The 24,217-nt window shown below is 37.1% G+C and overlaps 1 protein-coding gene across 1 annotated transcript in view; it reads left to right on the forward strand.

Moving 5' to 3' along the window:
• Positions 1 to 3,149: 3,149 nt before the first annotated feature.
• Positions 3,150 to 24,217, forward strand: part of mmp17a (matrix metallopeptidase 17a) — a 94,823-nt gene continuing 73,755 nt past the window's right edge. The window contains exon 1 of the mRNA XM_051093796.1: positions 3,150 to 3,665. Within this exon, the coding sequence (XP_050949753.1) occupies positions 3,525 to 3,665 (141 nt within the window). The 5' untranslated portion in view covers positions 3,150 to 3,524. The remainder of the gene's footprint in view (positions 3,666 to 24,217) is intronic.

Below are 24,217 nucleotides of genomic sequence, written 5' to 3' on the forward strand. Positions count from 1 at the left end.
AGAATTGTGATATAAACTCACAGTTCTAAGTTATAAAGTCAAGTTTGTATCCTACAATTCTGACTTTATAACTCACAATTGTGAGTTTATATCATGCAATTCTAAGAAAAAAACTACCTACCTTTTTTACATCCAGTTTGTGGAAACAGCTTCCACTGTTATGCCTTTGACTTGCTTAGTTAAAAAGACATTTGATATTGAGTAATATTATTTGATTTGTCTGCACTGAAATCAGATAAGAACAAAACTTGAAGTGACTTCATAATTAATGAATTTTGCAACGTTGGCACTTATTGAACTGAATTAACATTGAACTGACTTGAGCTAAATGATGACACTTGTCTTCTGTAGATATGCTTAACTGAATTGAACTCGTTTTACAATGGATTAACTGTACACAGTTATTGAACTGAAATGAATCAACACTCAACTGCACTAAATAATGACACTGTTTGAATTTGCCAAATATCTGGATCATTGATTCTGTTCTTTCCTGTTTACTGCTGCTTTGAAACATTCTGTATTGTATAAAGCGCTATAAAAATAAGGAAGACTTGGTTTTGACAGTGTCAGAATGGTTGGATATTAAACACGAAGAATTCTAAACTTTGCATTCAACATGTATTCATCCTCAATTGCATGTATCATGAATGTTGATTAGTTTCTTTTCTCATGACAGCAGGCTAAAAGGCTCTCTAGAATTTTAATGATCGCATTAGGCAGCGAAGGCATTGTCATGGGCATTCTTTGAAATGAGAAACTTATTTAACCCATCCATCCATCATCTGTTTAGCCATGAGATGACTAGAATTTAATGTGATTCTTAGTATTCCTTTAATTTAACTCTGACTTGTCACATTGACAAAATGGTGAACCAGGGCTGTTACTTAAATTCAAAGGGCCAGGACGTCTTCAGGCCAAAAGGCCCTTGTCACAGGACCGTGAACAGCAGAATGTAATTTATTACACGCCTCAGAAAGACAATTAGGTATTCTGCATTTAAAATGTGCAAAATCAGATACGCCCAACACTGTTTCTCTCTTTATAAGCGATATACATGGAGGGAGGCGTTCCATTAAAGCTGATGTTAACAGAATTAAGTGCGCTAAGTTAACTTTTTCCCCCAAAGTGTGAGCTCAGCAGTCTTTTCAAGACGTCAAGTCTGAAGCCGGTAATCACTGGACGCCTGCGTAAAGGGGGGTTATTCATTTGAATTAGAACCCTTGATAATCTTCATCTGAATTTTTCTTGACAGATGTTTCGTTTAGCGGCGCAACCGTGCATTTGATTAGCCACATGCAAAGGAGAAGCTGTCACGCACTTGACACCAGCGATCCTCTGTCCTCCCTCTCTCTCTTTCAGTCCTCTTTCCCCACACCATCTCCATTAATCTTTTTCCGCCTTCAAACCACCGTCTCCCTTTATGCATCACGTCCCCACACGCCAGTCTCCTTTACATGGTGTTTTTAGTCGACAGATTTGCTCCACCGCTCCTGTCCTTCATTACCTGAGGCCAGTGCTTAATATTTCATATGTCTTTGCATTACATTTCAGGGTTGTGTCCCTTGAAATGTGCATTAAGCTTAAAGCCATAACTCTGTAATGTGCAGGCTTGTGATTAAGCGATAAGAGCTCTTACGGTCTGTCAGGTGTGCCGTTACCTATGATGCATGATTTACCCTCAGCTTCCTTTAGATTATTCACTCATGGAGAGATTTGTAGCAGCACTGTTCTTTGTAAACTACAAAAAGTATTTGTACTTTAAACACACACATAGTGTGATATTTAGAGAAGGCACAAAGCAGTTATATAACTGAAAGGTCACGCTTACATTACAGAATTCGTGTTACTGTGTAAACTGTTGTGCTGACTGAATACAGATTGAATTTTATGTACAATTTGATTTTTACATTTTCATTTTCTGCAGAAAAGTTAAGGTTGCTTTAGTTCATAAGCGTGTGTTATATTGACTGGAAATAGATTTTGAATAGATTTGTTGTTTGTAATACTGGGACAGTTCATATAAAAATTAAAATGATCTACTCACCCTATGTCGTTCCAAACCTGCATGAGCACAAAAAGAATATATTTTAAATAATGATGATAATCAAATGTTGGTATCAAAATTTTGGTTACTACTGCAAAAAACAGACACTTTTCAAAATGTTTTCAAACCAAAAAGTTTGGTTTCTTAAAGGTATAGATCACCCAAAAATGAAAATTCTGTCATTAATTACTCTCCCTCATGTCATTTCAAACCCGTAAGACCTTCTTCGTTTTTCTTCAGGAACAGAAATTAAGACATTTTTAATCAGATGCAAGAACGCCGGCTCTTCTGTCAGCAGCAGCATGCATTGTGGTGCTCTCGTGAACACGCACTGAAGAAAGTGTTGAATAAAGTCGTTATTTTTGTTTTGCTGGTTTATGCTGGCCCTTGACCAGCAACATGACCAGCATAAACCAGCAAAGGACCAGCATAAACCAGCTAAGGACCAACTTAAACCAGCTAAGGACCAGCTTAAACCAGCATCTAAACATACCTAACCAGCATCCCAGCATCAAAACATACCAGGGTTGTGGGTTTCACCAGGGAGTTGTGCTGCTGTCTATGTTAAAAAGCTTTGGATTTCATCAAAAATATCTTAATTTGAGTTCCAAAGTTGAACGAAGGTTTTACGGGTTTGGAACGACATGAGGGTGAATAAATATCCCTAAATAAATAGCTATTGTAAGACACGTATCCACTGACCTCTCCAGACTGACGGCGGATGTAGAAGTTCCATCTTGTCCTAGTATGGGTAGAAATTAGAAGTTAATTTCATAATCTTAAAACAGTTAGAAAATGCTAATATATTTGCGCGCATAAGCTAATTAATACTCATGAAGTAAAGCATTTAGTGACGCCAAAACTAGAACATCTGTGAACCCCCCACCTGTCTCCGGAACTTTTTGAACCAAAGTGTCATTTTAATTTCAAATTAATTATTTTATCTTAGAATAATTTGAATATGATTTTAAAGTAAACTTGTAATGAAAATAAAAAACGCACAGGTCTCAGCTGGAGGACAGTGCCCCCGCAGAGCCCCCCCTCCCATCTGGGAAGTATACAAGTTCTCATCGCGCTTGCCGCGCATCAGTCCGCTGTGTTCGGCGCTGAGAGCGCAGCACCTCTTCTCTGACAGCACATGCACTGATCTCAAAGGGCTTCGGATTAGGACTGAACGTTTCACTTTTGGTCTTTTGAGAGTGTATGCGTACACGGTTCATCTTTTAGGCTCCTTGGTAAATCGTGATGACCACAGTGAATGACATTTCGTTTGGAGACTGGGGTCCCTGAGGAAATGAATTGTTCTGTATTGTGTTGTATGTGATGTGTTTCACGTGTCTGCGCACCACAGTGAGGTAGTTTGACTGACACGTGTTTCCACGGACCGTTAAATGCCCGGGATCCGGCTTTGGGTGATCGATACGGTGGATGCGGCGGAGAGAAAGACCGTTCTGTGATCACCGAGAGCGGGGACAATATGAAGTCTCTCAGAAAGTGGAATTCCGCCCGGACCATTTGGATTATGTATCCAGAGATGATTCTTTTTCCAGTTCTTTGGTTTTTATCTCAAACTCGGGCGGCCCCGTCTATAACAGCCGAGCAGATGGATATGGGGGTGGTAGGTGCTCTCTTTCAAGCCTGTCTTCCGACTAATAATTATCGTTTAGGGAAAAGGCGTGAAAGAAAAACCTGTGGCCTGTGGGTATAGATAATTACACATATTTAGACACGTCTGTGAAATCGAAAATGTATTCGGACTTACACTCCCACACGTCTGCATCTACACACGAACGGATTTATTTCATTTATGTCTTCACAGAAGTCAAGTTTCCCCCGCGCCGATTCAGCAGCGCCAAATCGTGCGTGAGAGTGCTAAAGAAATAGTTCAGCCAAAAATGAAACCGTGTCATCGTTCACTCACCATCATTTTGTTCCAAACCTGTGTGACTTTCTGTCACACACAGAAGGCTGGCGGTCTCGGTCACCATTCACTGCATTTTTCTTTCCATATAATGAAAGAAAGCGACTCTGAGGCTGTCGTTTCCTTCAGTGTACCGCTGAGGAAAGTCAGTCATACTAATTTGGAATGGTATGAGGGTGAGTAAATGATGGCAGAATGGCTGAACTATGCCTTTAAATATCGAACAGCTCATTTGTGGGTTATTTTCACATTCGTCACCCGATTATATGTGAAGTATAACTTATATATACACCGTATATCTCATTCACACATGTATGTTCAACAGTATTCCTCAATAAGATCATATTTCTGCAAAACGTGTTGAGAACGTCTGTAGGCTATGTTAAACTTTAATGTCCAGATGCTTACAGGACTACACTATTTTTGCATTTGTCTTTACCTGGAGCCAAAATCATGCTCTTCTCAGGTACTTTTCCCTTCAAACTCGGTTTCAGAATAAATCCTTAACGCGTACCGAGCTTTGGAGAGCGCGAGTGAACTGTGCACATCTGTTCGTTTGACAGAGAAGTTGTCTGGAGAAATGTTCGTTTACTGATTAGGATTTGTTGGGTGAGAATTTGTCCATTGCTAAAACTATATGTAACGTATTATTAAAGTATTTATTGGTACATTTCACAATATCAACTCTTTCAGAATTGTGTAAAATAAGGATAGCGACTATGTGGCGCAGTCAAAACAAAAAAGTTGCTTACTCAGCTTTAGTTGCGTTCAGTCATCTCTTAAACTTTTTCTTCCTTTTACACATTCATCTCTGAAAGAGGCGTCATGTACCTGTTTTGTTTTCTGAGGATAAACTTGGCTCACTTTGTACCCTAGGTAAGAAAATCAGCATTTTTTTAACGACTAAGGGGGTTTGTGTATGATGGATTAGTCTAGTTGTACAGGATCTGGACTCAGATCCTGATTAAATATGTTTTTTTTTAATAACCCAAGCGAAATTTACTTCCAGCTTTAACTGACAGATTTGTTTTCCATGGGAGTTTGAGTTTGACAGTATATGCATTTTAAATGCAGTGGTTTGGAGAATGTGCAATTCAATTGGACTGACCAAATTTTCAATAATAATCATGCCTAATAAACTACAAATCCAATCTTTCTTTTTCCTAAAGTTTCTAAAATACACGTAAAACATCCCAGGTGCTCCATGTGCAAATTGAATGGGCATAAGGTTGTGATCTGACATTTGTATTTGTGTGTTTATCTTTCCTGGATATACATCAGCAACAAAAGCATGTAATTTCAGTTAACAAGAGTACTCCAATACTCGCTTGTTAAGTTGTTCTGTTGTATATTTGATTTTCTCTCCAAAGAAATGGATTTTCCTAATCAATATCCTTTTATCTTTCATATCCAGTAACTTTGCAAGAAGTATTCATAAAGTGTGCGTATTGATCACTTGTGGTCAAATTTCCTTTTGCTTAAATAACCTCTCGTAGTAGAAACTTTTAGCAGCATCCAATAAGTTTTTCATTTAAACTCTCAAATGAATGGCAGCGAGTTTAAAGTCTTAGTTTTTTTTAATGACCCTCACAAATCTAATCTTGCGCTACTGAGCAGCTGGTCCACGCATATAATGAGGCTGTTGAAGTCTGTCAGCGTGTGACACTGCATGTCATCAAACCTCTGATCATTAAATGTGGCATAGAAGCTCTGCAAAGGATCTCTGATGAGTTACAGCTCTCTGTGTCGGCAGCTGATAATAACATGACACGTACAGAAAGACACTTCTTTCAGATTACATCTACCCTTTCCTGTAGACGACAGTGCCACTGTTGTTGTTAATTTTGCACCCCAGACCACTCGTTCTTGAATTTAGACTTCTGGAGTCTTGTCCACCTCCAGGGAGGCTGGCTATTGCTTTGCGGGCTGTTGGCACTGCAACACTTGACAGGCGCAGATGATGCTTTTAGAGATCTAAAAGCCACGGGTGATGGCACAGATGGTGTGGTATTGTTGGGCTGTGGTGGACGGGTGTTAAGTAAGGGCGTCGTGATGGAGCAGATGGGCACGTGGCATGATGATTGGTTTTAAGACTGTTGCTCGGACTGTACAGAATGGGACAAGTCAGCACAATAATGATTACAAACCTCATGCGACACAGTGGACCCCTCTCAGCATCCCTTCCCTTGAACAATGCAGCTAAAAATGATAATTCACATCTCATTTACATATAATTACAAGGATAATTTGTGCGCGCAGGAGAATATTTCACAAAAAATTCAATTTAATACACAACACATTTGTACACTCTAAAAAATGCTGGGTTAAACTGAGACAAACTCAGCGATTTGGTTGTTTTGATCCAGCAGTTGGATTAAATGTTTAATCCAACCTTCTGGGTAGTTTTATTCAACTCAGTTATTGTTTAAAATTACTATATAGAACCCAAAATAGGTTGAAAACTAAAAAGCAGACACAAAATTACTAGAAGCATCAGCAATGATCAAAAGGTGAACATTTATTAATAAGCAAAACTTATTAAACTTATTATAAAATGTTCATTTATTAAACATATTAATAAATGTTAATTTACAACCTATTTTGAGGTTTGTCGTTTGAATAAAACACCCAAACCAGCTCCATATAAGAACTTTCCACACAACCGTTACTTTACAGCCCGTCATTGCATGCGAGACAATTTGTTTGTTAAAAGATTCATGCACTGATTGTCATTGCTGTAATGTATTTGATTTTGTCTTGTTATGTTAATGATTATTTTTGATTACTTCTCATAATTTAAATTTCAGTGCTATAGTAGTCATGATACTATGGAGACCCATTTCAAGTAATTGCGAGTTAAATCAGAATTGTAAATTATAAACTCACAATTTTGAGAACATATCAGTCTTTTTTTTTCCCTCAGAATTAGACTTTATAACTCACAATTGTGAGTTTATATCTCAGTTCTGAGAAAAGGCACAATTGCAAGAAAAAAAGTCTCGAGTCTCGAGTCACGAGAATCCTGCTGTTCTGACTTTATAACTCGCAATTGTGAGTTTATATCCAACTGTTCTGACTTTATAACTCACAATTGTGAGTTTAAATCCAGCTGTTCTGACTTTATAACTCACATTTGTGAGTTTATATCATGCAATTCTGAGAAAAAGTCAGAATTGTGAGTTTATATCCAGCTGTTCTGACTTTATAACTCGCAATTGTGAGTTTATATCATGCAATTCTGAGAAAAAAGTCAGAATTGTGAGTTTATATCCAGCTGTTCTGACTTTATAACTCGCATTTGAGTTTATATCATGCAATTCTGAGAAAAAGTCCGAATTGTGAGATTATATCCAGCTGTTCTGACTTTATAACTCAGTTATGAGTTTATATCATAATTCTGAGAAAAAAAGCCAGAATTGTGAGATAGAAACTCGCAATTACTTTTTCAGAAAAGGTCTTCAAAAAGATTAAAAACTGTACTAAAAAAGTTTAGAATTTTGGCTCTTTATTCTCACTCTACAAGAAATTCTACCATGTATACTTTAAATTTTTAATTAAAAAAATACTGAATGTTTTTTTTTCTTTTACAGTTATTTGAAAGTAATAATAACAATTCCACATTGCGAAAAGGGGTCTATACTTTATAAACATATTTTTTTCATTTTTTATTTATTGTCCACCTTTTTGTAAAAAAAAAAACAGTTGGTATAACATGCTGCTAAGATGTTTTTCTTGCTCTTTTATTCCGCATTACGTTGCATTCTGTTTTTAATTCCTCTGGGTCAAAATAATGTAATGTCTTTAACGAGGGCACCAGCTGGACCCGTCAACAGATGCATGCAGCAGCGCCTGGGCTCCACTGGCTGCCACCCTCACCCGTGCCGCACTCATTATAGTACACACCACATATTAGCTCACGAGCCCAGAGTGACACATCCTCAACTGAGCCAAAGACACTCGGCCACCTCTGCTGTCATGAGCCTGTCCATCATTCACAATGTCAATTTGACCAATGTGCTCACTCACTGCCTCTCACTTCTAATTACCCAGAAAGACTTCAGCATGAGTGGGGCGGGCCTGCGATTGACATCCAAAGCGAGGTGGCCGAAAGCCAGCGCAGGCCCACAGCAGAGTAATCAAGAGAAAGGGATGAGTATAAGAGCACAGCCTTGGAGACTAAAAGGGGCCATAGCATTTAGAGAACTGGTAAACATTAAATCAATAGCATTTCTCTTTGGCTAAGATAGACCTGTCTCTCTGGAATAATGTACTGTGGATTGATTTGCAGCAGCAGTAGATCAGGTGATCTATTTTTCTGGAAAAAACTCCCATTAGTCGTACCTGTCAGTCGGAATTGGCTCCATTTTGCATTTCCTTACCGCTCAGCAACGGGATGTAGTAACTATTCTGGTGCCTGTTCGGATGGGCCTGTAGTTTGGTGCATGTCCTACTTTAGGCTGTTGTTCTGGATTCTGGTGACCTCTAGTCTTTTGCCAGGCATCTAGAGTTTGGGATTTAGGACGAGGAGATTATTTCAGGAACGAGGTCTGTCGAGAGGTGGCGGAGGTGTGGATGAGAATAGATTTGGCACTGTGAGGCGGGAGAGTAATATGTGTCGAATTATGCACCTGCTAAACCTGCATGCCTATAGTCATATTTTTGACTGTCTATTAGGCTGCCTAATTAGATTCTCTCACAACCTGGAATATACCATGCTCTACTTCCAGGAAATCAAGTTTAAAGTTTGGGAGTTGGAGTCGCCAACAACTACAACAACACTAATGTATCTTTCTTCCCAAGCTATCATACTGTTTTTGATTGTGTCCAGCCCAGAGTGGAGAAAAGCACTAGGGAGGAATAGAAAAGGATGGAGGCTCATCACTCTCTTCTCACTCCTGTATTATAACCCATTCGAAAGAATCCCTGGATGGTGTCTGTAGATATATAGGGTGTCAGACAGGCAGGCCTTTAAGGAGCCTCAGATGCTGTTTCTCATTGGCACCCAGCACAGCTCATCTCTCGGAGACAAGTATCTTTTAAGACTTGTGCTGCTTTCCGACCCTGTCGCCTCTAGATGACATGAGCAGCAATCTGGATGCAGGGTCAGGCACATGGTTAGCGCTTCTTAATAAGAACCATACCTTGTGGCAAACATGTAATCCAAATGTCTTTGGTAAAAATGTGTAAACCGCAAATATTACAAAATATGACAACGTGTATAAATCACTAGATTTTCTACAGCAACAACAGCAGGTAAAGTTACAGCAGGAGTCCGTGTCTTTCTTGCCTCCCCGTTGAGTTTTAACAGACCCCCTAAAGCGTGTGGTGAGTTTGGTGGGGGTTAATTAAGAACGAATGGATGAAAGTCACATGAGATGAATCAAGATATGATTGGATATGACTGGTTATGTTTGGCTGTGATTCGTTCATGTGATAAATCCCACCTGTTGCACTTTCCGTGTTCACGAATCAGTCTAAATGAACAATATAAAGACTAATTTTAAAAAGTAAATGACTCACTTAGATATATCCACTTTGTTGCTTCAAAATAAGATTTAAAATGGCGTGAAAACTCAATATATGGGTGTTTTTAGTACGTAATCAACTTTAAAGTAACTCTCTGTGTCTGTGACCAATATTTAGTGAGCTTTGACTGATGATCCGAACAATTCAAAAATAGTTAAAAGTTAACATTTAAAGGGGTCATGAACTGAGAAGCCAATATTCCCTTAATCTTTTGACATATCAGAGGTCATTGTACTATTAAAACTACCTATAAGTTTCAGAACTCAAAACTTTGTTGTTAGTCTAAAAACATGTTACCAATGCATGTTTAGCCCCGCCCACCGATTTGTGCATAGTGTTTACCAGAGAGGCAAACAGAATGCAGAAACCAAATAATTAAGATGGCTCTAAAGAAGTCTCTGCATTGCCTTCCTTCTGAGCCCAGTGTTTGGAAAGAGTGGATGAACTTTATTTTTAATGAAGTTCCAGACCGCGTCAGTAAGAACTCGGTCCTTTGTTTGCTTCATTTTACCGCAGATTGGTTTACAATAACCCATAGCATCAGCAACGCAACGCTCGTTCCATTATCTCAAGGAACAGAAGTTACGCCAGTAACACAACACAATTCGATGTGGGGTTTTGAAAAAGATTTGAACTAAAAGACGATGCTTTTCCGACTATGTTGGATCCGACAGTGATGTCGCAACAAAAGTGAGAGTAACTTTTTCATTACGTGGTCACTATTGCTTTGTCTCTGCTTACAGATCTTTTGATATGTATTAAGTAATTAATGCTTTTTAAATGTGAGGAATGAATGTACACTGTTAGCCAATCATAGCAGTGGGCGTTTACTTCCGAGTCTACAATCCGCTACGCCTATTCGAACAGAGCATTCTGCTGAGGGGGTTAAAAATAGGACAGAAAATGGCCTATTACTTCTAAATTATGATGTTTTTGATGTAAAAGTCTTGATAAGATAAGTGGACCTCAGAGAACAGAACAAAATAAAAAAAACAAAGGCAGTTCATGACCCCTTTGAAAAGAACAGCTGAACATAAGTTCACAAAAATATATATAGTTTAAATTGTTACTGCCTTGAGCTATTATTATAGAATAAATATAAAATGAAATTAGATTAAAAACACTAACTTGATGAAATTCATACTTGGCTTTAATAAATAGAATATTTAAGTAATGTAGTATTTATTTAACCAAGAAAAAAACTTTTGATTTTGCTTTCTCATTTCAGAACACCACCGTGCACCACTGCAATGTATGTACATTGAAGTGTGCCAGCATTTTGTTCAGCATATACACTGACAAAAGAAACACCTAAAATAGCCAGTCCTCTGTGCACAGTAATGAGGTATTTTTGGTATGGCCCCTATGAACATTATAGGCCGAGGTAGTGATTATACTGAAAGCCTCAATGGATAAACCACAGAGAAAACAGTGCCCTGTAATAAGTCAAATGCATGAGGGAATGAAAAGAGCAGGACCCTACGCCAGGAGCTAGCTTGGAGTACTAACAGATCAAACTGTGTGGTAAAGGGACGTACTGTAGTTGCACACAATATTATGTGCTTTCCATTGAATCACACCAGTTTCAGGACTTCAATACCAATGCTGTTCAAGTCTAAAATTGCTAAAGAAACCCCTAAATTAACTCCATGTGCACTCTTGGTCTTATTTTAGCTCAGGGGTACCCCAATCCTCCCCAGGCAGGCTGAGATCAAGAACGTCTTTGCCATGGCTGTTCAAGCAACCAACCGGTTCTTGTAATTACGGTGGTTTTGTGCTGGTTTGGCGTACTTCTTCACAGCTTAAAATAACCCACTCCGAAACAAGCACCCATGAAAAACCAGCAACAACAGAACTTGTCTTAAATTGCTTGCAGAATTGTTTAAACAGTCACTGAAAAATTTTAAGAGAGTGTCATTATTTAACTCTACAGCCGTCCCCACCATAAACACATCAGAAAAAGGCCAAGTGATTTTTAAAAACACCCTGTTGATTTTGGTGACAACCCCATTATGGCCTCTACTAAGTGTGTTCATTTTTCAGGTCTTCAGAGGCACACAGCAGGTGCTCCTGTGGTTTGTCTCTCATTTGCATTTTTTCACTTCCCAACCAGATGACAAAGAAAGCGCAGAGAAGGATGGAAGAAAGGCCGTCTTTGGATGCAAAGAGTGCCAGAAAAATCATTTTGAGAGAGTGAAGGCTTTTGATGTGTGCAAAAAAAGACACTGTAAAGTTCAAATGGCATAGTTCCTTCCACTTCTGGTCCCCGTGAGAATGGCAGAGAGAAAAGAAAGGTATGTTTGAGCCAGTAAAACCTGTAGATTTAGACAGATTTAGGATGCATGACCATGCCATGGTCAAATAGATAAGAGGCCGTATAATAAGGTATTCTCTCTGTTTCACCAAGAATTGATGACTTGCCGCAGCATTTGAATTTTCCCACAGTTAAAAATGGAATATCAGCATTGCTAGATTTAATAAATGAAACTTTCATTGAAATTACCTCATGAATACACACATTTTTTTATGGAGGAACTGAGTTAGGGTGCTGGCACATCGTGATTTATTGACTTCAAATGGAATGGTGTGTCGCAAGAACGTTGAGGAAAAAACGCAAGGGTTTGTGAACGTTTTTTCTTATTTTCAGCAGGTCTTTCCATTGAAGAGATTAGACTTAGTTAATTGAATTGTGTTTAGATAAATAACTATATTACACAGTATTACTTTTATATAAGTACTGTGAAATAAGGAGACTTGCCAGACTTGATCCTTTATCAGCCCCTTGCCCTTGGAAAGGCTCTTAACCTCAGGGAGCTTTAATTGTACTGTAGTCTTTTAGGATAAAAGCTATAACCACATTACTGCTCAACCTTCATTATTTGAACACAGACATGTGTTGAATGTATCCATGTTATATAAAACCAATCACCTTCGAATGTCTTTTGTTATGACCTTTTTGTTGAATTTACTTGAATCCAGTGAGTACAATTTAATGAAAGCATGGCCAACATAGTTGCGGGGAACCACTTGACATGGCATTTTGATGGAAATCTAACATCTAATACTTTTGAGTGCACAGTGGAGGATTAAATTGCTATAGAGCACAACAGCGACTGACCACTTTTTAAGCAGCCTTGGTTTCAGAATATTTTTTTATTTGTCACATTCATTTTCATAAACAAAAAGAGTGAGAGAGAGAGACATTCCAGTAAAGCGTTCTAAGAACTAAACAAATGGATGAATCATCAGCAGTAGGGATTTTGTTTTACAGAAAGGTATTTAAAGTGTATTGGTAAATATTTTAGAGAGTTGGAGAGTGTAGGTTTGCAATGCAAACAATGTGGGAATTCGTCTGTTAAACAAAAATGTTAATGAAGTGAATATTCTCAGTACAGCGCAGCTAATCTCATAGCTCATGGAAGGTTTGTTTTGAAGGGTTTATATCTTTATATTAAACGTGGTAGTTGCGCTGATATCTATGCAGGGTTAGACAGCTCTCAGATTTCATCAAAAATATCTTGATTTGTGTTCCGAAGATGAACGAAGGTCTTACATGCAGGTTTGAAATGACATGAGGGTTAGTAATTAATAATGGAATTTTCATTTTTGGGTGAACTATCCCTTTAAGAACAATATATGGAACTGTTTGGCCTTTGGTTGACCTTTCCACAGTGTTTGACATGGGTAACTGGGGACCGCTGTAGGGGTGTCTGCTAAAACTTTGTTGTTTCAGAGTTCAGTGATGAGTCAGTTGTGGATGAGTCAAGGCTGCATGCTGACACCTTTGCCATTTGCACTGTACTGTATATTGCATAAGTTGCCCCAAGGATCTTGACAGTAGTGGAGTTATGAACTGGATGAATGGATGAGAAGCTCTTTACCATCATAAGGTTTCGAGCAAGTTTCAGGTAAACGATCTCTACAAAGATCAACTAAAAAAAGTGTTGAATAAATCCAGCATATGTTCAGAAAATATGGCTAACACCCACATCATCAAGCAACAGCTTTGCCAAGATGGTATACAGATGGCGGAGGTGCTGAAGAGACAAGACAGAAACGATTCAGGAGGCATATGTCCATGTCTGCCCCCGCTAGCCAATTACACTCATATTATTTGTCATGAAATTTGCATGTTCCAAAAAAAAAAAAAAAAGTACAGAGCCAACCAATGACTTTAGAGGTAGAATCATTATACTGGATATGATTCAGTACCATTAGTAGGCAAGGAAGCAAATTATCACATTCTTCTGTTTGTTTGTTTATCAGGAACCTCTTGTGGCTGTTCTAAACTTTTTTTGGCTACTTGTTTGTCATGTTAATATCTCACAGTTGCTAAAAGTTGCCTTTTGGACAAGTTTTTAGGTAATTTTGTGTCTCTTTTGGATTGCTGTGATGAGTAGTTGGGTCAATGGGGCTGTCTGCAGAGAAAAATAGCAGTTTTAAGTGTGCTTTTATGATAATTTCTGTTCTTAGCGTCTTGGGGAGATGAAATACAGAACACATAAAGCACCAAAAAAAAATACAGTTCACAGCCACCAAGCTAAGGTGAATATCTTACCTCTTAACAGTGCTGGGAAGTAACAAAGCCAAATGCACACTAAAAGACCCAGTGTCTTGTTTTCCGTGTTTGTTGATGTGCTTTTTCAATTTTTTTGTAATTCCTTTGTCAGTGTAATTTTGTTGACATTTTGCCATAATTAGTCTCCTGTTGCTTTATGTATTAGTTTGTTTGAGAAGCGTTGAGAGCTAGTTAGAAAAAGAATGATCTTGTAATTGACTTGTAATAGTCTGGGATTATCTGTATAGTGTGCAAGACAATGAATACTGAAAACGAGAGTCTATCAGACAAGTTTAAAATCTGTTGTAGAGCCTGAGACCACTGTGCACACTGAGGGGGAAAAAACAGTTGCAGGTGGTATTAGTGGGTGGAACATTGTCATTCTAGAAAGCATCTGATTGGGCAAAAATCTGTGTGCAACACGAGTCATCGATATTTTGCTCCATTTAACTAGAAGAAAAAAATCGTTTTAAAAATGTGTATCTGCTGTAAGTTCGTTTAGCTTATAGATGGCCTCGAACTGAATGAAAGAATGGAATAAAAGCTGCACAGTTTCAATTGTACAAGCTGAAGACTTACAGTACTCATGTATTACTCATGCTATAGAAATCTATCCAGTGAACTGCAAGTTATAAGAGAGTCAGTTAAGACAGTATCAAAGCATGGCAGAAGCCATATATTCAATGCTTCAGCAGACAACATCTATTTTCTCCTCCTCTTTTCATTTGCAGAGGTCAGAAATCTTCTGGAAGAGATGTGTGTACAGTGCTCAATGACAGTTTTATTGCTCTTTGTGCCCATTCGGTTTCACAGATAAGTATGAAACAAACCCTTTGGTTTGTTGATAGTTATCTTTATAAATATTGGAGGATAACTCAATGCCACTACAGTACATACTACATTACATTACAGATAAAAACTGAATCTGTGGACCATGACTACTGTTTAGAGGAGACTGCATCCACAAACATAATTACTGTATCACTTTTACAAATGGCAGCTTTTTTTTTTTTTTTTTTTTTTAAGGAAACTTGCATGGCTTAATATATGATGTATGATAATGTTTGTGCCATGGCGTCGTATGCGAGGAATGAGGAGTAGGGACAAGGAAAATCTGGAACATGCACTTTTATTTAAAAATCCACACAAGGAAGAGGAACGGGCAGGAACAGCAGGGAAACCAACGCAAAACGACATGAAAAGGCTTAGAATACACAGAGTGACATAAACAATAACCAACAACCAAACGGGGAACACAACCAAACTTAAATACACAGACCAATCAGGGGGAGACAGGTGTGAATGATCAAACAGTGACGTAATAATTGAAGACGGAACAGGAAAGACCAAATAAGGGCATACATAGGGAAAACCACAAAAACAGTCCACAGGGGTGTGACAGTATGATGTATCTTACTGAAATATGTAGTAGAAAACCCATGAAAAAAAAATGTTATTTTTAAAAAATCCTCTTTGTTTCATACATATTTTAGAGTATGGGGGGCGCCATTATTAGATGACATCAAATGGTTGCACTTGGTGAGCTACTGGCAGGGTTGCCAGGTTTTCACAACTGAACCCGCCTAATTGGTACTGAAAACTAGCCTAAATGCGTTAAAAACCGGGTTCTAGGGGATAAAATACATGTTTTTTTGTGTTTCTCTGGTTAATTTGCATTTCAGGGACTAAATATGACATTATTGGGGTCGCTTTAACCTGTAGACATCAAAAACTACCCGCGGCTAGTAGCCCAATTCCGCAGGAAAACCGCAGACTTGGCGACACTGGCTACTGGTGCTACCTGTTGCTGTTTTTACCACAACATAACTTGAAAATTAAATACTGATACGATGACCACAGCTTCTGGAAGAGCTTACAGGTGGTGATAGATAATTGCGTAGGCTTAAACCAAATGGCATACCATGTATTTTTCCCACAACGAGTCTAAACGGCCTAGAGTGAAATCTGCACTGAGAAACTCTGTTAGTGGCTGCAGCTTCATGACAAGCATTGGCATGTTTGCATCCTGCCAGGATGGCATCTAGCGTTTCTTGTCTCTGCCATTTGTAAGCTCTTTCTGTAGCTGTGTTCTACTAAAAGCCTCAAAGGCATCAGGGCTAAAGAGGAGAGAATAAAGGCGTGGATCTTTAGGAAGTTTTATTTGTCCACTGGCATGTTCGCATTCTTTTCTCTTCTTCTTATCGCTAGGAAAGCAGTGAAGACTTGCATCGCTTCTCTTGTTGCTCTTCGACTTAAAATTACAACTAAAAGCTGCACAATGTGGCATCGTATTAGTATTTTAATTTCCGAGTTGTGTATTCCAATTTGTGTAGTGGTAAAAATAGCAACAGGTAGCGCTAGTAGCTTACCGAGTGCAACCATTTAACATCATCAAAAATAATGGCGCCCCCCATAGTCCAAAATATGTATAAAACAATGTGGATTTTTTTGTAAAACAACACGGTTTTTCCCATACTATAGAAATGTGCAGAAATGGACTTTCAAAAATGACTTACCCTGAGAAGTATTCACTGAAGTAAGAAGTGTGACAACTAGCCTACCAGATAAAACGCTCTGAAAACAATCAAATATAATTTTGCCCTTTCCCATGTTTTGTAGATGTTGATGTATTTGTTGACATTTAAACACAGTAACGTCTTGAATTGTAAAGTCACTGACTCTTGTTTCAATTTTCAATTTTTCATTAACAGAACCTTTGCGGGCTCCTGGTAATTTCATAAACCGTTTTTACTATACAGTTGACCTTCTCTGGTCGGGACTCATTTGGTTGACAAAAGCGACATTAGGGAGTATGTTACTTTTCAGGGTGGCCTTCTCATCCATCACCTGTACGCTTCTGTTCTGCACATTTATCTGCTTGAAAGTGAACATCTGTGGTTATGCTTTGTTGAAGTGCCCTGCAGCAAGGCCTAATGCTTACGTCACAGGACTCATGAGTCTGGCCCCAGAAAAGATAGGAATTATGAGCTAATTAGCAGTTGTTAGTAGCTCAGGGCCCTGGGATGATTTGTAACAAGAGAATGGATGAGACTCCGTCTTTTGTTGTGGCCTCTCTAATGATATGACGGACCATCCCTGATCACACAGGCTCATCCACATCCACTCGCCCCCGTTCCGCCGCACGGAATACGGAGGAAATAGGCATCTAATTTCATCTGGTTCAGGGCGTCTTGCAAGAATTGATTCACTCATTCTGACAAGGACACAAAAGCTATTTTTACGCCCTCCTAACTGAGTCACTTTATTCAGCTGTGTATGTATGTTTGTTTGGGATAAGCTGAGATATTATTACAAGAATGTAAAAGCAGTCAATTGTCTACTTTCAGATTGCCTCTCCATTCCCCCAAGACTGATTTAGCGGTGAGGGAATGTTCTTGTACAATTCTTCCAAAATGTATTTCTTTGAGTTATTCAAGTAAAAGTAAAAGCTTCCTTAGTTGATGGGGAGCAAACAAGTAACAAACACATGATGTCTTATTACATTGCACATTCACTGTTTATCAAACAGTGACATTTGTCAGTCTAACGCGGAAAACAGCGTGCGCATGGAAACTTGAAGTTGACTGCAACTTTTCATATCTTCCTAGGTTATGTTAGTTTCTATGAATACACATATTCTGCTGTCAACACTCAGCCCCAGTTGCCACCATTCCTCAGGTCTGTCTCAGACAGAACGCTTCCAGGCTCTGTATATGTATGTGTATGTGTGTGCGCGCGTTAATCTTCATCACAGTGATATGTCTGACCGCGACAGCTGCTCTAGAATTGCGTTGGTACTGTAGCTCACAGATAGAACCAAAGCAAAAGGCTTTTCAGAAAGTATTAATCAAAAGTTTGGACCCATTCATTATTTTTACTATTTACAACAGTAGTAAAGTTACCAAATGTTGTCATTGCATCATTTCCATATTATATAAAATACTAATTAAATATATCTTTGTACACAATATATACAATTTGTTACTCTCTATCTATCTATCTATCTATATATATAGTACTGTTTAAGAATTTGGAATTAGTATGATTTTTGAAATAAAAGAAACTGATGCTTGCATCCAGCAAGGACATTAAATTGATCAAAACTAGCAGTAAAGGCATTTATAATGTTATAAAAGATTTCTTTTTCACATAAATGTTGTTCTTTAGAGCTTTCTATTCATTAATGAAACCTTGAAAAGTATCACTGCATAATATATATGCTGAGAGTTCAGCTTTTCCAACATGGGAATGGAATAAATTACATTTTAAAGTATATTTAAATAGAAAGCAGTCAATAATATTTCCCAGTATGACTATTTATACTGTATATTTGATTAAATAAATAAATAAATAAATAAATGCAGCCTTGGTGATCACAAGGAACTTCGCATTAACCCAAACTTTTAAATGGTAGTGTATGTACACACACACCAGATAACCAAAAATTGTCCGTCATTGACGGATTTTTTTTTTTTTTTATCAGTGATGGAAAAATCTGAAGGCGTCCGTCATTTTGACAGATTACACTGAGAGTGAGCTATTGTAAACTGTAGCTGTAATTCCTACCCCGGTCCAGTTGGTGGCGAGTGCGTTCCAGTGTAGCAGCAGAGCACAGGATACATAACAAAAAACAAACTGAATGTTTTTTTCGTATGTTCGATTACGCACAGGCGAGTACACAGAAGCTGTACGCCACATTAAAGAGTGCCAAAACGGTATTTATTTCTTGAATTTCATAATGAAATGGACACATTTTGAAAACTGAGAATTTGTTTCATATCAAAAGTAATACGAAAACGCACTATGTGCTGGTCATTCATCAACTGAAAACAGCATAGACCAAAAGATCGATTGGGATTTAAGAATCGATATCAGTTCATTAAAATGAGAATCTGTTAAAATCTAGAAATCGATTTTTTTTATTATTTATACTATTTTTGTTTATTTATTAAATAATAGCCCTGGCGTTTTTTGTTGTTTTTAAACACCACGCTGTCGTCCTGTAGGTTCATGATTAAAAATGAAAATGTGAACAAAAATAAAAGCAATTAAATGTGTTATTCTAATTTAAATCTGAAAATTAAAGTGACGTGAAATAATATATTATGACGGAATTTTCACGGCCCTGTCCTGTTTTGACAGACAGTGTTAAACGCAGTCTCTGACACATGCACACATACAGAATATATAAATCACTCGTTTTCCTAAAGTAAAACTGTCCAATAGAGACACCAGCAGGAAAAGTTACAAAGTCCGCCTTCCCTGCGCCCACTGAGTTTTAACCAAGCGGCAACCTCCCGGTCCCCCTCTTGAAGCCAACACGAAAGTGACTAAAACTGCAATTCATCGACTGGCCGCTAGAGACTGGCTGCAAAGGGCAGTCGGTCCCATAGAATCCCCATGTTAAAATGCCCAGCTTTACAGCAGAAAAAAAGTGTTTACAGCCTGGTACAAAAAGTGGTTTTGGTCTGTATAGCTAATTTTGCCCTTCATGTCAACTGTGAGGGGGTGAATTTTTTTTTATAACTCATCCGTTTAAATTATGTTAAGCCTTAAAATTCTGCATAATTTAGGGCGTGGCCACTTGAGTGACAGGTGGATTGCCGCTGCTCTCACCACCGTTGCGCTAGGCGGGGCGTGGTTTCAGCAACCAGCTCCACCCACGTCCCGCCTCTTTGCCCATTTACAATTATCCAGGAGTGACGTGCAGTGACGCGATTTCAAGATGGCAACGGCCAACTCCCGCCCACTAAGAGCTTCATAAATGCTCTTCAGAAACCTACGGGTGACGTCACGGACACTCCGTCCATATTTTTTACAGTCTGTGGTTTTAACAGACCCCCTAAAGCGGTGAGTTTGTTAGGGGGTAATAATTGAAAATGTATGGGGGAAAGTCATGTGAAAGGAGGCAAAGCCTCCATTGCGATATGATTGGATATGACTGGTTATGTTTGGCTGTGATTGGTTCATGCGATAAATCCCGCCTCTTGTGTGTTCTGTGTTTGCGATTCAGTCTGATTAAACAATATCATAGCGTTAATGGGAAGACTAATTAAAAAAGTAAGTAAACAGCTCGCACACTTTGATTTAACCACTGTGTTACATCAAAATAAGACTTAAAATGACATGAAAACATGATCTTTGGTAGGTTTTAGTGAGTAATCAGCTTGGTGAAATTTAAAGTAAATCTCTGTCTGTGACCAGTATTTACCGAGCTTTGATGACTGGTTATCCGAAAAATATATATACTGATATTTCACGAAAGATCACAAAAAATGTTGTCCAATTTTTGACTGAAACTGAGTGCAGCAGTAAGATTACATACAACAAAGAGTCTACTCTTTCATTCTGAAGAGTTAGTTTTCCCGCTTCAATTCTCTGGAGCTTTATTAAGAGCATATTGGAGAGTCTGTCAGGAGGCGCTGTGTATCTGTATGACTTTTATGCCCACCGTGCTCTATGTGGAACATGTAATAAATAACGCTGTCCGTGCTCTGTTCCAGACATATTCTTTCCTCCAATTGTGAGCTTTGGCTAACTGCCATTTCAGACTGCTGGCCAAAAGGGATACAACTTCAAGTGCTTACGAAGGCTCGGGCTCACTCCGGCACTTACATTTAACTACTGTAATAGAAAATTGTTCCTGGAGTCAGGGTTTGTTTATTTTAAAACCAGTGCCGGCTCTTGTTTACCATTCGCCGCTTCCCGTCGGGAAAAAAAATCCTGATCGTGAGCGCACATGAAAAGTGACTACTAGCTGCTTTGATGTGGGATTTCATCACTCCATTCTAACTAAATATTTGATTGGAAATATGTTGTTTGAAACTCCATATACGAGCGATGGAAATACCTTCTTGGCAAATTGTGCCAACAGAAGCAGACAGATCAAATGCTGTTAACTTCAGCAGGGATTTTCACCCAAAAGTCTTGAGTGAACGTGAGGTGCCCAAGCTTTGTTGAACAACCTCACTCACTTTCTCACTTATAAAAGAGGAATTGGAATTAGAGAGAATATGTCAAGTGACAGAAGCTGGAAGCGTGGCGAGGAATACCAAGGAAAATGGGCCTAGCTTATTTAAATGTGCATAGCTTGTTTCCGAATGGCTCCTGCACACCATTGAATATGAATTGATTTTCGAGTCTCTCAGCAAATGTGGTTTCTGTAATGGCATTGTGCTTGGTGTTCTCTTTGGAGGACGGCTAAGGCTTTGAAACTCATTGGCAGTAAATACAGTTGCCTCAGTCGTCCATTATTCACAGCTTTTGATGGAAGATCAGGGCCTGAAATTAACTTTTTAGGTGAGTTGAAAAACTCATAGTCTTCAGGTTAATTCATATGTATTTGTGTAAGTTTATTTACTGGCCGTGAAAGGTGTATTTGCATTAGTCTGTCAGAAAAATTTGTATTTGTCAAAATGACAGTTGTGTGTATGTGTGTGTGTGACATATACAATATGAATATAGAATATACAAGATGAGTCACTGTCTCATGGTGAAACTGCATCTGCTGCAAAAATGTTATTTCTCATTTATAATATTTTTTAAAAAAATGCATCCTAGATAAATGTATTGTAAACCTTCCATTGGGAATGTGCAAGTGACAAATGTGTGCTTGGTAGAAGTGGTGATATCTTGATTCGAATTGCTTACACTACCTTTCAAAAGTTTGGCGTCAGTAAGATTATGTATTCATTTATTTGTTTATTTTAAATTCATTTTTTTAAAAAAGGTGATCATTTATTCAGCTGTGGTTCATTAAGTTGACAGTAAAGTGACAGAAAATATATTTTAAATTATGCCTGTTTTTAAACATCATATTAGGGCTGTCAATCGATTAATTGCGATTAATCGCAATTAATCGCTTCCAAAATAAGTTTGTGTTTGCGTAATATATGTGTGTGTGCTGTTTATATTTATTGTGTGTATTTAAATACACACACATGCATGTATATATTTAAGAAAATTTTATATTTATATATAAAATATTTATATGCAATCTTAATTATATATAAATTTTATATAAACATAAATATTTTAAAAATATAAAAGTTTGTTTACGTAATATGTGTGTGTACTGTTTATATTTATTATGTGTATTTAAATACACACACATGCATGTATATATTTAAGAAAATTTTATATTTATATATAAAATATTTATATGCAATCTAAATTATATATAAATATATAAACATAAATATTTAAAAAATATATACATGCATGTTTGTGTGTGTTTATATATACATAATAAATATACACAGTACACACACATATATAATGTATACACAAACTTTTATTTTGGATGCGATTAATCACGATTAATCGGTTGAGCCCTATATATAAAATCAATATTGGGGAAAAAATAAAGTAAAATTATGAAGACTGGGCTAATAGCATTAAAAAATTCATTCAATTCATTCAATTGATATCATCACAGCAATAAATGAATTGAAAAAATACTATAATTTAAATTATCTTAAATAGTATTAATATTTCATAATTTCCTACTGTATTTACTGATTTTGTTAGTTACCACCCACTATTAAACTACATTTTGAACTGCATTTGATGATTGCCAAGTTTAATTTTAAACTATTCTGCTTCTTCAATTCTAGCCCTTTAGCCCAGTAACCCATCTGTGACGTCTTTTTGCTATGCAGGTTGACCCCTATTGAGCCGTAAGGAGATAAAATTAACCTGGAACGTTACCCTGACACAGAAGGTGGCTGTTTGAAGAAGCTGACATATTGATCCCCTCCGAGGGTTTAATGAATCTGCTTGCATGTGTCTACCAGTGCTTTCCACTCAAATTTAATGGAGTGTGACGTCCATTAGCTTCTGCTCGCTGATGTTTCAGATGAGACAGATTTGACAAATTCTCACTTTCATTCTCTCTCTATTCAGTCTTTTTGTTCTCTCACTTCTGTGCATCTCGTAATAGTGGTTCTGCTCCAGTATTTGTTACAGGGAGAAAAAACACAATAGAGATGTCTATCACCACAGAAAATAATTTTGAGTTGTTGTTGGGGTTTTTTTAAAGGTTACAATTAAGGCACTTGCAGCTGAAGTACATATGGTCAAGCAGTGTGTTTTATATGACACAGGTTAGTTCCAAACTGGTCATGAAAGTGCAGCTCTGGTAAACCTGGTAGCTTTTCTCACAATATGTGCAAAGGCACCAGAAAGGGGGGTGGATGCATCTGTAACTGTATTTACAGTAGCCCTGTTTACATGGAGTAAACTCCACCCGCAGGAATTGCGCTGGTAGCACGTAACCATAAGCTCATCCACATAGAAAAGCTGTACCACATGAAAATGGATGATTTAGACAACTTTACGGGTCAAATAATAATGGGTTTTGCCTGAATAATTCATGAAAGTGCTTTAACAAAAATATCAGCTTCACATTTAGGCTTTTAAACCCTCCAGAATGCTGTCTTGAATAACATCCATTGTAAGTGCATTACTCTAATATACATACATTAATGTATGTATGTATGTATGTATGTATTTATCTATTTATTTATTTATTTATTTATTTTAGATGAATAATAATAATAAGAGGAAGAAGAATCTTTATTAGAATTAATAACATTATATTACCTATTAGTTGAAATAAATAAATAAATAATAGTTAATAGCTAATAATAGTAATAACTATAATAATAGTTATAATTATTATTATTATTATTATTATTATTATTATTTAACTATATATATATATATATATATATATTTATTTATTTATTTATTTATTTATATATATATATATATATATATATATATATTCCTATATATATATATATATATATTTATTTTAACTAAGGGTTGAGTCTTTAGTAATTAATAATACATTACTCATTAGTTGAAACAAACAAATATTATTTATTTATTTATTTATTTCAACTAATGATTGAGTTGTTTAACAATAACAATAATAAGTTAGTCATAAATGAAAAAAAGATTTCAACTAATAACAAAAGTTTATTATTATTATTATTATTATTATTATTATTATTATTATTATTGTAAGTAAGGACTGAGTCATTGTTATTAAAAATATAATTAATAATATGTGTTTATTTATTTATTTCCGTATAATAATAATAAGAAGAAGATGAATAGTCTAACAAAAATTAACAAAAATAGATTGCTCATTAGTTGA

Source organism: Labeo rohita, chromosome 21 (assembly GCF_022985175.1).
Source record: "Labeo rohita strain BAU-BD-2019 chromosome 21, IGBB_LRoh.1.0, whole genome shotgun sequence".
Classification (NCBI taxonomy): Eukaryota; Metazoa; Chordata; class Actinopteri; order Cypriniformes; family Cyprinidae; genus Labeo; species Labeo rohita.